At 40.6% G+C, this 12,207-nt stretch overlaps 1 protein-coding gene across 2 annotated transcripts; it reads left to right on the forward strand.

The window, feature by feature from the left end:
• The first annotated feature begins 817 nt into the window (after positions 1-817).
• On the forward strand, positions 818-3,307 carry LysRS (Lysyl-tRNA synthetase). Of its 2 annotated transcripts, none has more exons than XM_065218798.1 (3): positions 818-1,019; positions 1,488-1,896; positions 1,961-3,307. In XM_065218798.1, exons 1-3 carry the CDS (start codon positions 985-987, stop codon positions 3,236-3,238), a joined length of 1,722 nt encoding a protein of 573 aa, XP_065074870.1. In that variant the 5' UTR covers positions 818-984; the 3' UTR covers positions 3,239-3,307. The 2 variants fall into 2 exon arrangements, with proteins under 2 accessions (XP_065074870.1, XP_065074871.1); XM_065218799.1 differs by lacking the exon at positions 818-1,019 and adding an exon at positions 1,256-1,398 and having other exon boundaries at positions 1,961-3,287.
• The last annotated feature ends 8,900 nt before the right edge of the window (positions 3,308-12,207 follow it).

Consider the following 12,207-nt stretch of genomic DNA (forward strand, 5'->3'; position numbering starts at 1 on the left):
TGTTATAGCGCTATCTTGATGGTGGTCTCTGTGTTGCAATTATTTGACAACCGTTATAACATGTTATAACTCTCCAGTCTGGACAGCGTTTTACAATTATTTGACAACCGTTATAACATGTTATAACTGCTCAGTCTGGCCAGCGCATTACACGCGAACCAAAGTACGCCCACGCAAACCAATACCACTTTCGGAAAGGTGATAGTTGCCCCTATCCGATGATGTTATTGGTTTGCGTGAGTGTATTTTGGTTCGCGTGTAAAGGGCCTTAGAAAGTTTGTTTACAAATGCTTTTGTGCCGTTATCAAATGTTATGCCTGAAATGTGCAAAATATTGCGATGCAATCAATTGACTACTTTGTCAAGCAGTTTTATCTTAACTTTCTACCAGCGATTTCACAAAACTGGACCAACTAATTTATATTTTTTTATGAAACGCACAAATTTAGGCTACTTTTCTCGAGGTTCTAGAAGAAAAAATCTCAAAATAATGTTTTATTTCAAAGTTCGAGTGGTAGTAAACGTCATTTTAACTGCTCGAATGAAGTGGTTTATTATTATTTTGCACGTAAATCGAATCAAAAATAAAAGTCATGTGAAATCTCGTGTGAAATGCAGGCTTCTAACATAAGCGTTGCAAGATAATTTAGGTACAAATCCCTGCTGATGCCGAATTGATTGTATTTTGTTTTCTCCGCTTATCTCTGCTTCTGAGTATTTTTCCCTACCAATAACAAATTTTGCGCAATTCACTAATACCATTAAGCCTGTTGGTCTGGACCTTATATAAATAACATTGATGCGAGCTCCCTCGCAGAAAGCGAATCGAAGCGAGGAAAGTACACCGCATTTTTCGCAACAAAACTCGTGTGCTGCTGGCTGCGGATAGTGCCGAAAATTTCCGATAAAGTGCATTTCGTTTGCGAAATTCCAACCGGTGAACATTGTGTAAACGGTGCCCCGTTAGTGTATCCCGATTGAACTATGTCCGAAGCAGCCGGAGAAAATCTATCGAAGAAGTAAGTTCCCAGGTCTGTTCGGCTCGTTCGGGTTTTCCACGTCGAGCGGAATGTGTTGGTATTTTGTTGGTCTAGAGGGGGTATTGAAAGGGGAGAGTGGTGATGGAGCAAGCAGGAAGCCCACGGGCTAGAAAAGAAATCAGCGAGAAAAAAGTAAAGTGCACGTGTTTTGGTGTTGAAAATCCGCATTTTATCGAACTAATAAGTTGAATTCAGTGACAAATTAGATAAGACAACGAATTTCCGCAGAAATGTTAAATTTCGGACGATTAATCCGTACGATTTGTATTGTAAACAAAGGCGTTTCTGCGAATTCTAGGGTGACATCGATGTTCAGTTCCACTGAAGTGGTGCGACTTAAATCCACCCGGCAAAAAGCGTGCGTCACACTCCTCGCTCCTGATGCGGGGGGCTTATGATAGAAAGGGTCAACATTTCATCATCATTTCGCTTTTCTTCCAATTTCAGTGAGCTCAAGCGCCGTTTGAAGGCCGAGCAGAAAGTCAAGGAGAAGGAGGAAAAAGCAGCTAGTGCTCCGGCAGGGGACAAGCCCAACAATGAAGCCAAAGTCAACGAGGAGGAAATTACGCCGAATGACTACTTCAAGTTACGCAGTGCTGCCGTGACGGAATTGAAGAAATCGGAAGCCACCCATCCGTATCCGCACAAGTTCCATGTTAGCTGTTCGCTGGAATCGTTTATCGAAAAGTACTCCGAGCTTAAGGATGGCGATATGCTGGAACAGGAGAGTCTTTCCGTGGCCGGTAGAATTCACGCAATCCGTGAATCGAGTGGTAAATTAATTTTCTACGATTTGAGAGGCGAGGGCATGAAGCTGCAGGTGATGGCCAACGCCAGGCTGTACGAAAGTGAGGCTGTAAGTGCTGCGGGATGAGATGGATGGTTGGTAGGGTATGTAATGTATTGACATCTTTTTGTAGACCTTTGCTGAGGACACTGCCCGCCTGCGTCGTGGTGACATCGTTGGGGTCGAGGGGTACCCGGGAAAGACCAAGAAGGGCGAACTTTCGGTGGTTCCCAAGAAGTTGAAACTGCTGTCGCCGTGTCTGCATATGCTGCCGCATTTGCATTACGGTTTGAAGGACAAGGAAACGCGCTTCCGGCAGCGGTATCTGGATATGATCATCAACAGTAACGTGAGGGATATTTTCTATGTCCGCTCGAAGATCATCAGCTTCGTGCGACAATTCCTGGACGGTATGGGTTTCCTCGAAGTGGAAACGCCCATGATGAACATGATCGCCGGAGGAGCAACCGCTAAGCCCTTCATCACCCACCACAACGACCTGAACATGAACCTGTTTCTGAGAATCGCTCCGGAACTATACCTGAAGATGTTGACCGTCGGAGGGCTGGATCGTGTTTACGAAATCGGTCGACAGTTCCGTAACGAAGGTATTGATTTGACTCATAATCCGGAATTCACGACGTGCGAGTTCTATATGGCCTACGCGGATTATAACGACTTGATGGACTTGACGGAGAACATGCTCGCCGGAATGGTCAAGAGCATCCACGGAAGCTACAAGATCAAATACCATCCGGAAGGACCGGACGGCAAGGAGTTTGAAATCGATTTTACCCCTCCTTTCAAGCGCGTCTCGATGATCAGTTCGTTGGAGGAAATTCTAAAGGTCAAGTTCCCGGCCGCGGACAGTTTCAGCACTACGGAAACGAACAAATTCCTGAGCGATCTGTGTATCAAACACGAAGTAGAGTGTCCATCACCGAGGACCACAGCTCGGCTGTTGGACAAATTGGTCGGTGAATTCCTCGAGGAAAACTGCATTAATCCGACGTTCATCTGCGATCACCCGCAGATCATGTCTCCACTGGCCAAGTACCATCGAAGTGCCACCGGTCTGACCGAACGTTTCGAACTGTTTATCATGAAGAAGGAAATCTGCAACGCATACACGGAGTTGAACGATCCGGCCGTCCAGCGGGAACGGTTCGAGCAGCAGGCCGCCGACAAGGCTGCCGGTGACGATGAAGCTCAGATGGTCGACGAGAACTTCTGTACGGCACTGGAGTACGGTCTGCCACCGACCGGCGGTTGGGGTATGGGTATCGATCGGTTGACCATGTTCCTTACCGATAACAATAACATTAAGGAGGTGCTGCTCTTCCCCGCTATGAAGCCGGACGATCCGAATAGAAGCCAGCAGCCGGAGGAGACTGCGGAAGGTACCAAGTAAGTACGCTTCGGTTTAATAGTGCTCCTTCGTCGAATTTGCCGTTCCCCTTACGAGGCGGTAATGGATGGTAAATAAAGGTTCTACTTACTACCATTGAAAACATGAATGGCGAATGCGATTGTGCACTTGATCCGAACGTCCTTGTGAGTGCTGTTTAGAATGAAGGTTTCATAGGAGTCAAGATACCTACAACAGTTGTGTTCAACATAATAGCAGCGCATGCCGGTTTCTATACAAAATGGTCAACTTTGATTTGATGTAACTTTGTTAACTTATGATCAATTGAGCTGAAACGTTCGCCACAGAACTACAAATATTTTCAATTTTACGATAACAAAAAAAAACAAATTTTTGGAAGCACCTGTTGGAAAGTGAGACACTAGGTAAACTGACATGCAATACGGCTCGTTCGACCTTGACTTGTATAGACTATTCATTGAATGCAATCGAGAATGGAAACCACGTAGAAGCCCTCTCTCTATACAGATTTTTAGCAAGGCATTTGACCGTATTGGCATTTTTTTTGTTGGGGGGGAGTTGAACCACTGCGTCCATTACTTGAACTTTTGTGGTACCCCTGTTTACTGTTCGTATCATGCAAGCTGACCACCATTTAATGAGTGGACAGCTAATTGCCTGGACACGTCCTTTCCCAGTCAGGTATGATATGGTTTATGAAACCAACTACCTTTCCAGGATTAGCAGACCAAATTCCACTAGGTTGTAAGATAACACTAAGAAAAAATTTAGATCTACGCCTGTGTAATGCACCGCAACTGCAGAGCAGATGTTCCGAGGTTTCACGTTCTATGCTACAGAAACGGCAGATATCGCTCTGAACCCGACCAATGTTCTTCAAATGATATCTACTCGGACAGTGCCCAGCTACTAGGCCAGTGTATATACTAAGAGACCGTTTATTGAGCTCCAAGAGATTTTTGGTACTGGTTGCACTTCGTGACGGCCATTCAGTTGGCCATCACCCTTTGTTCTTCCCAGCGTTTGAGTTCCATTTTAACCGTACAGTTTGATATTCCACAGTATGGTTCTGGGTCAATAAACGGTGAATTGGAACCTAATTTTGCGAGATCGTCTGCCCTTTCATTCCCTTCAATGCCACAGTGTCCAGGAACCCAATATAAGTTTACTGAGTTCTGTTTGCACAGCTGTCGCAACAGGGGAATACATTCCCAGACAATCTTTGATGTACATTTGTAAGCACGAAGCGCTTTTAGTGCTGTTTGACTGTCAGAAAAAAACAGGCAAACACTTACACATTCAAGTATGGCCACGATTTCCGCTTGAAACACTGTTGGACAATGTCCCATCGCTACTGAAATATTTGTCCCAAGGTCAAATATTCCTGCACCTGTTTGTGTTCCAATTTTTGAGCCATCTGTGAAAAATATGATTGAGCCTTGACGAAAGCTAGGACCACCGACTTCCCAATCCGAACGCAACATTTCACATACGTTGAAGGGAGTGTCATAATTGTCCTCTGGTTTCATCCAGTCTCCATTCATACTCATCACTGGTCCTCTTTGGAAGTAACCGTATTGACATACTAATGCTACTCTTTAAATTGCAAAAATTGGAATTGGGTCAGGACTCCTGAAATGGCTTGAATCATATTTAACTAACCCCCAACAAATAATTAAATTCAACGGATAGAAATCGAACCCAATTCAAGTCACTTCAAGCGTCCCTAAAGGCTCTCATATGGGATCTCTTCTATACGTAAACGACATTTCTTTCGTTCTCAAAGAACTAAAATTGCTAATCTATGTCGACGACATGAAGTTCTTTTTGAAAATAAGAAATGAAGAAGACATCAGAATATTCCGGAATGAAATATACATATTCTACATATGGTGTAAAAAAAGTTTACTAGAAATGAATGTTGTGCAAGCGAGCACGTAATGGGTTGATTGTGGCCTAAAAGTTGGATAAATTTTCAATTGTTTACAAATGATAAATTACTGAACTCTTTATATCAAACACATTTTACATCAATTCTGAATAAAAGGGTGTGAAAATAATTTAAATCCATCAATAAATGGCCAAGTTATAAGCCTTTAAAACCTAACACTATTTCGTTACGCATTTTTATCATTTGCACCCTAGTATGGCCCACAAAGATGTAGTCCTACGGAAAAAAAACACCAAGCATGGTCATAACATAAAAAACATTTATCTTAAAGTCAGTTACTCCTGCCGACGAAAAACGGAAGAGAACATTCGCCGAAGCGCATCACGGGTGAGATGAAAGTCGAAGACAGATGCAACTGCGTTAAACACTCCCTGCAGCCTGCAAATCGCAGCGTATGCTCCATAATTTGTGCGACGTAGAAGCAGCCTTTTTTCTTCCTCTGTTTGGGACCTAACACCACTGCGATCAGTTATTTGATCTAATGTAGTATAACCCGTGTCTTTAGTTTAGTGCATGTCGAATAACTCCATAACTATTGAGAAATGATGAAGTATTCGATTTTTTTACATTTGTCATTCTTGCATTTATCGCAAGGGTCCGACTCTAATTGAAAGGTTCCGCTATTTATAGCCTTCGGAATGTGTTGAAACACCCTCCAAAGGCGTGCCCCTTTGGCAGTCAAAATTGGATTCCTTAGAAACAAAATTAAGGAAGATTAGGAATCACATAGATGAAGACTAACTTACTAATTTTTCCTTGTTTCAAGATCATCATCGGTGGGCAAAGTCGAGTCTTGTCACTATCAACAAGGCATAAAAAGTAACAAGGACTAAGATGTGTTCATTTGATTAGTGAAAAATCCTGTTCCCCTAGTTTGAAGAAGTCGGGACTAGGAACAGCCTTAGCATGAGGTTGTTACGAAGGTCGGGATTGAACATTTAGGTCGATTTGCCTCAGGATAGCCTCGCAATCTGTCCTTCCCTGTAGGATATCGGTAACGGTTAGGGCTCTGCTTGTGTCCCTTCTAGTCCGGAGAGGTTCTAGGTCGATTCGTAACTGGGTAATCGAAAGAGATCATTCCAAGGCAATCTACGTAGCGCAAAACAAAGGTAGCGATGTTGAACAGATTCAATTCTCTCGGGTTAATAACCGCTGAACAATACTCAAGCGTCGATCGAACAAGCGAAGCATTTGGCTAGGTTCACTATCCGTTTAAACTGCATCAACTTTCCAATGCATTCAGCTGACGTTAAAGAAAGTGACAGTCAGCGATCGAGCGGATTCGTAGGAAATTTTTCAGGTTATTTGCATATGAAAAGCGAGGAGCTTCGATGAATAGATGCACGTCGTTGAAGATCAGTATATGTGGCGAAGAAGCTAGTTGATCTGCAATCTCCTATGGCAACCATAAGTTGGCGACCAGACCAGTAAGATACGATCGAAACCAACTCAGAAGATTACTGCATACACTGAGCCTGCCGAGTTAAGCAATCGCAATAGCATGGATCAACTTCAATGAATAAAGGTGGTTGTAGAGCGGCTTGCAATGGGACAGCAACGGTTCCATAAGCACTAGCTCTAATAACTTCGAAACGTCACTTAACGATGTAATTCTTCGATAGTTATCCACAGCTCCTTTGCTTCCCATTTTGTGGCCGGGAAACAAGTGCGCAAACTTCCAGCAGGATAGAAATATGCCACTGGAGAAAGACATTCAGAACAGGCGATGAAGCGGAATTAACAAGTTAGCAATATGTCTCTTCAAAAATACAGATGGAACTCCACCAGGTCCGGGATTGAAGGATGACTTGAGCAAAGTCGCGACCTTGGAAATCATCTCAGGTGGCATATATCCTGACCGATGGCAGCAACTTCTTCGTTGAATACCATAGACGATGGAAGGCCAGACCACCGACGAACCGACATGCCACTGGAGCATTTCGTTTGCCCGCAATTCGATTTGTCAAATGAGCGATTTGATCTGTCCAACGGGCGATCAGATCTGTCAAACGAGGTGAGACACAAACCAAGTGAATATAAATTTTACGTGTTTCGTGTGCTCATGATAATATATGATATTATGTGTCGTGATCGGATGAGTAGATGGCAGTAGTGTTTAACGTATTTTAAATATGGCGTCTTGGGCAAGATTTTTAAAGTAGCTTCTATGAGCTGTCACGTCGGTTCGTCGGTGGCCGGACTCCCTGCGTTGCTCGTTCACGTAGTTCCAAAAGGATTTCGGGTGTAGCTTAAGTTACGCTGGATGCCTCGTTGGAAACTTGAAAAGCATTCACGACTGAATCGCTGGCACATGTGATTCAGAATAACATAATGAAGTTTGAGAGGAAGCGTGCGATACTTCGTAAATCTTCAACTGCTGCTCTCTTGATTGACTTCAACCTACGTAGCTTTCTCGTCTGCCTGGGGAGATGAGAAACTTTGCGATGAGTTCTTTCGGGACGTGTCTGTCAATGAAACATGCCAAGACATGTGAAAAGAATTGCGCTGCAGCCTCAACGTCATCAGGATCAAGGATGTTCTCCCATTCCATGCTAGACAATACATCTATGATGCTACGGTGGTCAGCTTTTCGGAAGTCATAAGAAACCGCAGCAGGATAATCGTCGAAATCACGCACGAGTTTGTCCTCAACAGTGACAATTAAAGGAGGGAAACCGTGGAAACTAATGAAGCCCTGTTAAAGTTGAGAAAGCGTTGCAGGGCGTCACTAAAAAGTCTCCTTTTTAAGGTCAAGTCACTAAAGTCACTTTTTATTTCAATCAGTCACTGTTTTAAACTTTTTTGACGTAGGACTACGTCTGTGATTTCTATATGGGGGTACACTTTTTGAAATCCGAAAATGGAACATGTAACAAAATTATGAAAGATATTTAACGTTACTAACTCAGCTGCCCCTGGACCAATTTCAATCATTTTATCACCAATCGGTCAGAAATATTTCGACGCATCTGTTAAATTAAAGACTTTATCATTTTTCAAAATGTCACTATTGAAAATTGCACGAATGTGTAACTGTTGCTATGATAATTAAAATTATCATCGATTGCCTGCGAAAAGCAATTTCCCTAACACAGATTTCACAGTTGAATTCCATCTGGTCTCACCAAACGGTGTTTATTCAATCACCGCGTGGTGAGTGGTGGTGTTCTCCAGTACACAACGAAAGGCTCCCCGGAAGCAGCTAGCTATCAAGGCTGGCCTAAACCGCTGATCGGAGTCAGTTCCAGTCACCGTATGTGGTGGTGTCCGGGCGTCGGCATCAGCAGTGCTTTCGGCACGTGGCGTTAAACATTGTTCTCCAGTACACAACGGGAGGCTGCCTGCAAGCAGCGAGCTGCAGCCACATGAGCATCCATAGAAGGGCCATCTATGTCAAGCTAAAGAGTATAAACAGGAGAACCCTGCTCAAATTCCTATTCCTACACGAAACACAAGCTCCTGTTGCAGTTAACAAATAAGATTAATTATATAAGACCACGTAGTCCTAGTCCTTGTAGTTTTTAATGTTGATTTATTTCAAGATTGATAATTCTTCTTGCAACGTAAAGGATAGGCTTACATGTTGTTCTAATTTTTGAACAATTCGAAGTTGACGACCTTGTATCAAGAGCAAATTTTCATTACGTCGAATGTAACAAAGGTAAACAAAGTCGAGCTATCAGTGTCAATCGATGCTCCTGCTATTACACTATATACTGTCCGAATATAGGATCACATCCCATTTTTAAATTTATTTACCAGTCGAATTGCTTTTTGATGTAATCACCTTCCGATCAAAATAGTTTTCGATGTTACTTAAGTCACCCGATTTCTATGGAGATGCCGTTTGCCTTAAGTAACAGCACTGAGAAACCCGTGAAAAGTGTACTTTCGTCGTTTCGCTTTCTCATTATTAAAGTGAATAAATCGAACTGTTTGTTGCTAAGATGATTTCGGTGGTCCTAAAATGATGAATGGGCTGCACGTAAGGAGACGTAATTGATAATTCTCCCGAATATTCTGGTAAATACACTTTGACTTAAGTAACAATAGGGGCCACCAAACGACGTATAATAACTTTTGACTCAAAAACCAGTATTTCTTAGCATGAAAGCTAGCGATTTGCCTTTGTATGATTAAAACCCGGCTAAATATGTTAAACATTGCTATCACTATGAGATTATATGTGTTTAATTAGAAATAGGAATAACTTTTCGGTCATCAAAACAAAACTTTATTTTTCTCGGATCGGTGCGAATGTTACTTACGACATAATGAAAATTTGCTCTTGGTATAGAGTTTTTTGACGTTTAATCGTCTTTATCTAGAGGGTGTCCACTCATTTGACTAAATAAAGCTCCCTGAGTTTTCCAGGTTTTTCCATAACTTTGCCGGATAATTTCCAGGTTTATAATTAGAAAGCTAGTCATGAAATGCGTTAAAAATATGCTTTTTTTTTGCAAAACAACAACAGCATCTAACGCAAACGTTTTTAAGACAAGACAATCAGTTTTAAAGAAATATCTTTACTTAATTTTAGTAAGTATAAGTTCACAACACTTTTAATGTCTTGAAGTTTCGTACTAGCAAAATTGGTGGAAACTTTTAAAAAGTTCTATTTATCTCAGAAAAACTAGATCTTAGAGATCATTGGGTAATTCCAGAGATCTTAAGGAGAAGTCCCCGAAACTTTAGTCCTGACTATTGGATTGGTTTAAAAATCTATAAGTGTGAGTTTAGGCAAATTCAAGATAGTTCCATGATGTGCTGAAATAAAATCGAGAACCCTTAAGATGTTCCGAAAATTTCAGGGAAGTACAGAGACCTTCAGAAATATTTCACGAACTTCACAAAAATCCAGAGAATTCCAGGAAAGTTTAAAGGTGTTTACGAGAATTCCATATATTTTAAAGCAGAACCGAGATCTTCATTAGAATTGAGAGCTTTCGGGAGGCTCAAAGAACATCAAAACAGATCATATAATTAAAGGGCAGTTAAAAAAAATTCAAGTAAATTGCAGAAACCTTAAAGAAGTTTAAAGAAAATTTCTGGGAAATTCCGGAAACTTCAGTTTTGCTCATAGAACATTTCTGGAACGCATTACAAATTATATGAACATCCGGAAAATGTGAGAGTATTTCAAGGGCTTTATTTCATGGAAATTTCAAGATCAAAATTTTTTTGAAAATTGCAATGTTGATTAGAGAACATCAACGAAGTTCCAGTAAGTATTGTAAGCACCGATATTTTCATGAAATTTCAGAGAACTTTTTAGAAATATAGATAATTTTAGATTGTTTCATTATATTCAGCGAGATATTCAGTGAAGTTCCGAGGACGGTCAGATAACATCAGAAAAATCTCATTAACTTAAGGAAATTTTCTGTGACTTGCAAGGAGTTCCTTGGAATTTTGGGTATGATGATTGATCTGAAAACTTAAGAAGATTCAGGGAATTAAAAGAAAATTTACCGAAACATTTGATCAATTTAGAGAAGTTAAGGTAAGCATAGAAAATTTCTGGGCTGGTCTTTCCAGGGAAAATTAGTGATTTAAGATAAAGTTCCGTGAGCGTTTATACACTTTATAAAGCTAAGGGAAAATTATAGAACTTAAAGGCAATTCAATCTATTCCAGTAAAATGGTGGGTTCTTTAAAAAAAATACTTAGATATTCAGGGCAGTATAGATAATTTTAAAGAAATTGGGAAATATTTTGGGCAATTTTAAAAACATCAGGAAACTCTAGACTATTGAAGAAGTTATGAATTAGTTTCGATAATTTGAACTTCGGACACATCTTGAGAACTTCAGTGAAAATAATCGAACAATATTAATTATTTCGTTGCGGGAGCTAAAAGAAGTTCCTGAAATTTCCGAATAACTTCTAAAACTTCACAGAAAACTTCATAAAAGTCTACCGAACGCATGGAAGATCCGAGGACTTCAGAAACTTATATCACAGACAAACAGACGTAATTCTTCATTATGTATCTTCGCTCACGCATTTAACGGTTGATTTGAATATTATCAGTTCCGCAAACTACTCGCCGCAGCGCTGGCATCGGATCACTTTGACGTTTCTATACATTCTATACAACTTTTATGCAATATTTGTTGCGAGTTAGCGATCAAGCTTGTTTTCCGCGAGAAGCCAGAAAGATGTCGTTACTGAGGTCCTATGTTTTGAGATTCAAGAAAAACTTTTTCATAGAGTTACGTCTGTTTGTCTGTGCTTATATGGACAGTTGAGTAGCATTTCAAATAAGTTTAGTAAAGCTCCAAAAACAAGGGAAATTTCAGGGCAGTTCAGTTCCATTAGTTTCACTAAATTAGCGGAAAATTTCAAAAAGTTCCCAGATTTTCAGAGAACTTTAGAGATGTTAAGATTGTTGATTATTGAGGTTTTCATGTAAGTCCAGAAGTTCACAGAAGCTTAAACATTTTTAGAACAGTTCAATTAAATTCAGGGTGGCACAACAAGCTTCATGAGAACTTAAGAGAAGTTTCGAGAGCTTCAAGAATCATATTGATCTCGCTAATAAAGCTCTAAAAAACCTTCAAGTAGGAACAGAGCAGAGATATTTCCGAGCAGCAAAATTACATAAATTTTAAAAAACGTTTCGGGAAATTCCGTGTATTTTTAAAACTTAAGAGAAGATTCATAATCGTTAGGAAAATTTTGGAAACTTTAGGAAATCCGAAAAAGTTTAGAGTGGTTTAAAACATTGATGAGAAGTATTGCGAGCATCCGGCTAGTATCTCAAACTACAATAGAACTTCAAGGAAGTTTTAGTAACTTCAGGAATTGTTTGGGAACTTTTAAGTTGTTCTGAAGACCTCATTTACACATTCAACTGAGATTTCTCATGCAAATTCGCTTGGAGCGAAACTCTCGTGGAATTATTTCCTAAATTCACTTGGAACGCTTCTCTTAATTCTCTAAACAAATATAACAAGAATATAGTTAGAATACTTCTCGCCATTCCATTGAAATATTCCTCAAAATGTCGTTGAAATTATTCTAGGAATTCAATTTT

The sequence above is a fragment of the Ochlerotatus camptorhynchus genome, unplaced genomic scaffold (genome assembly GCF_037179485.1).
Source record: "Ochlerotatus camptorhynchus isolate MF236.1 unplaced genomic scaffold, CSIRO-AGI_Acam_v1.1 ptg000094l, whole genome shotgun sequence".
Taxonomy (NCBI): Eukaryota; Metazoa; Arthropoda; class Insecta; order Diptera; family Culicidae; genus Ochlerotatus; species Ochlerotatus camptorhynchus.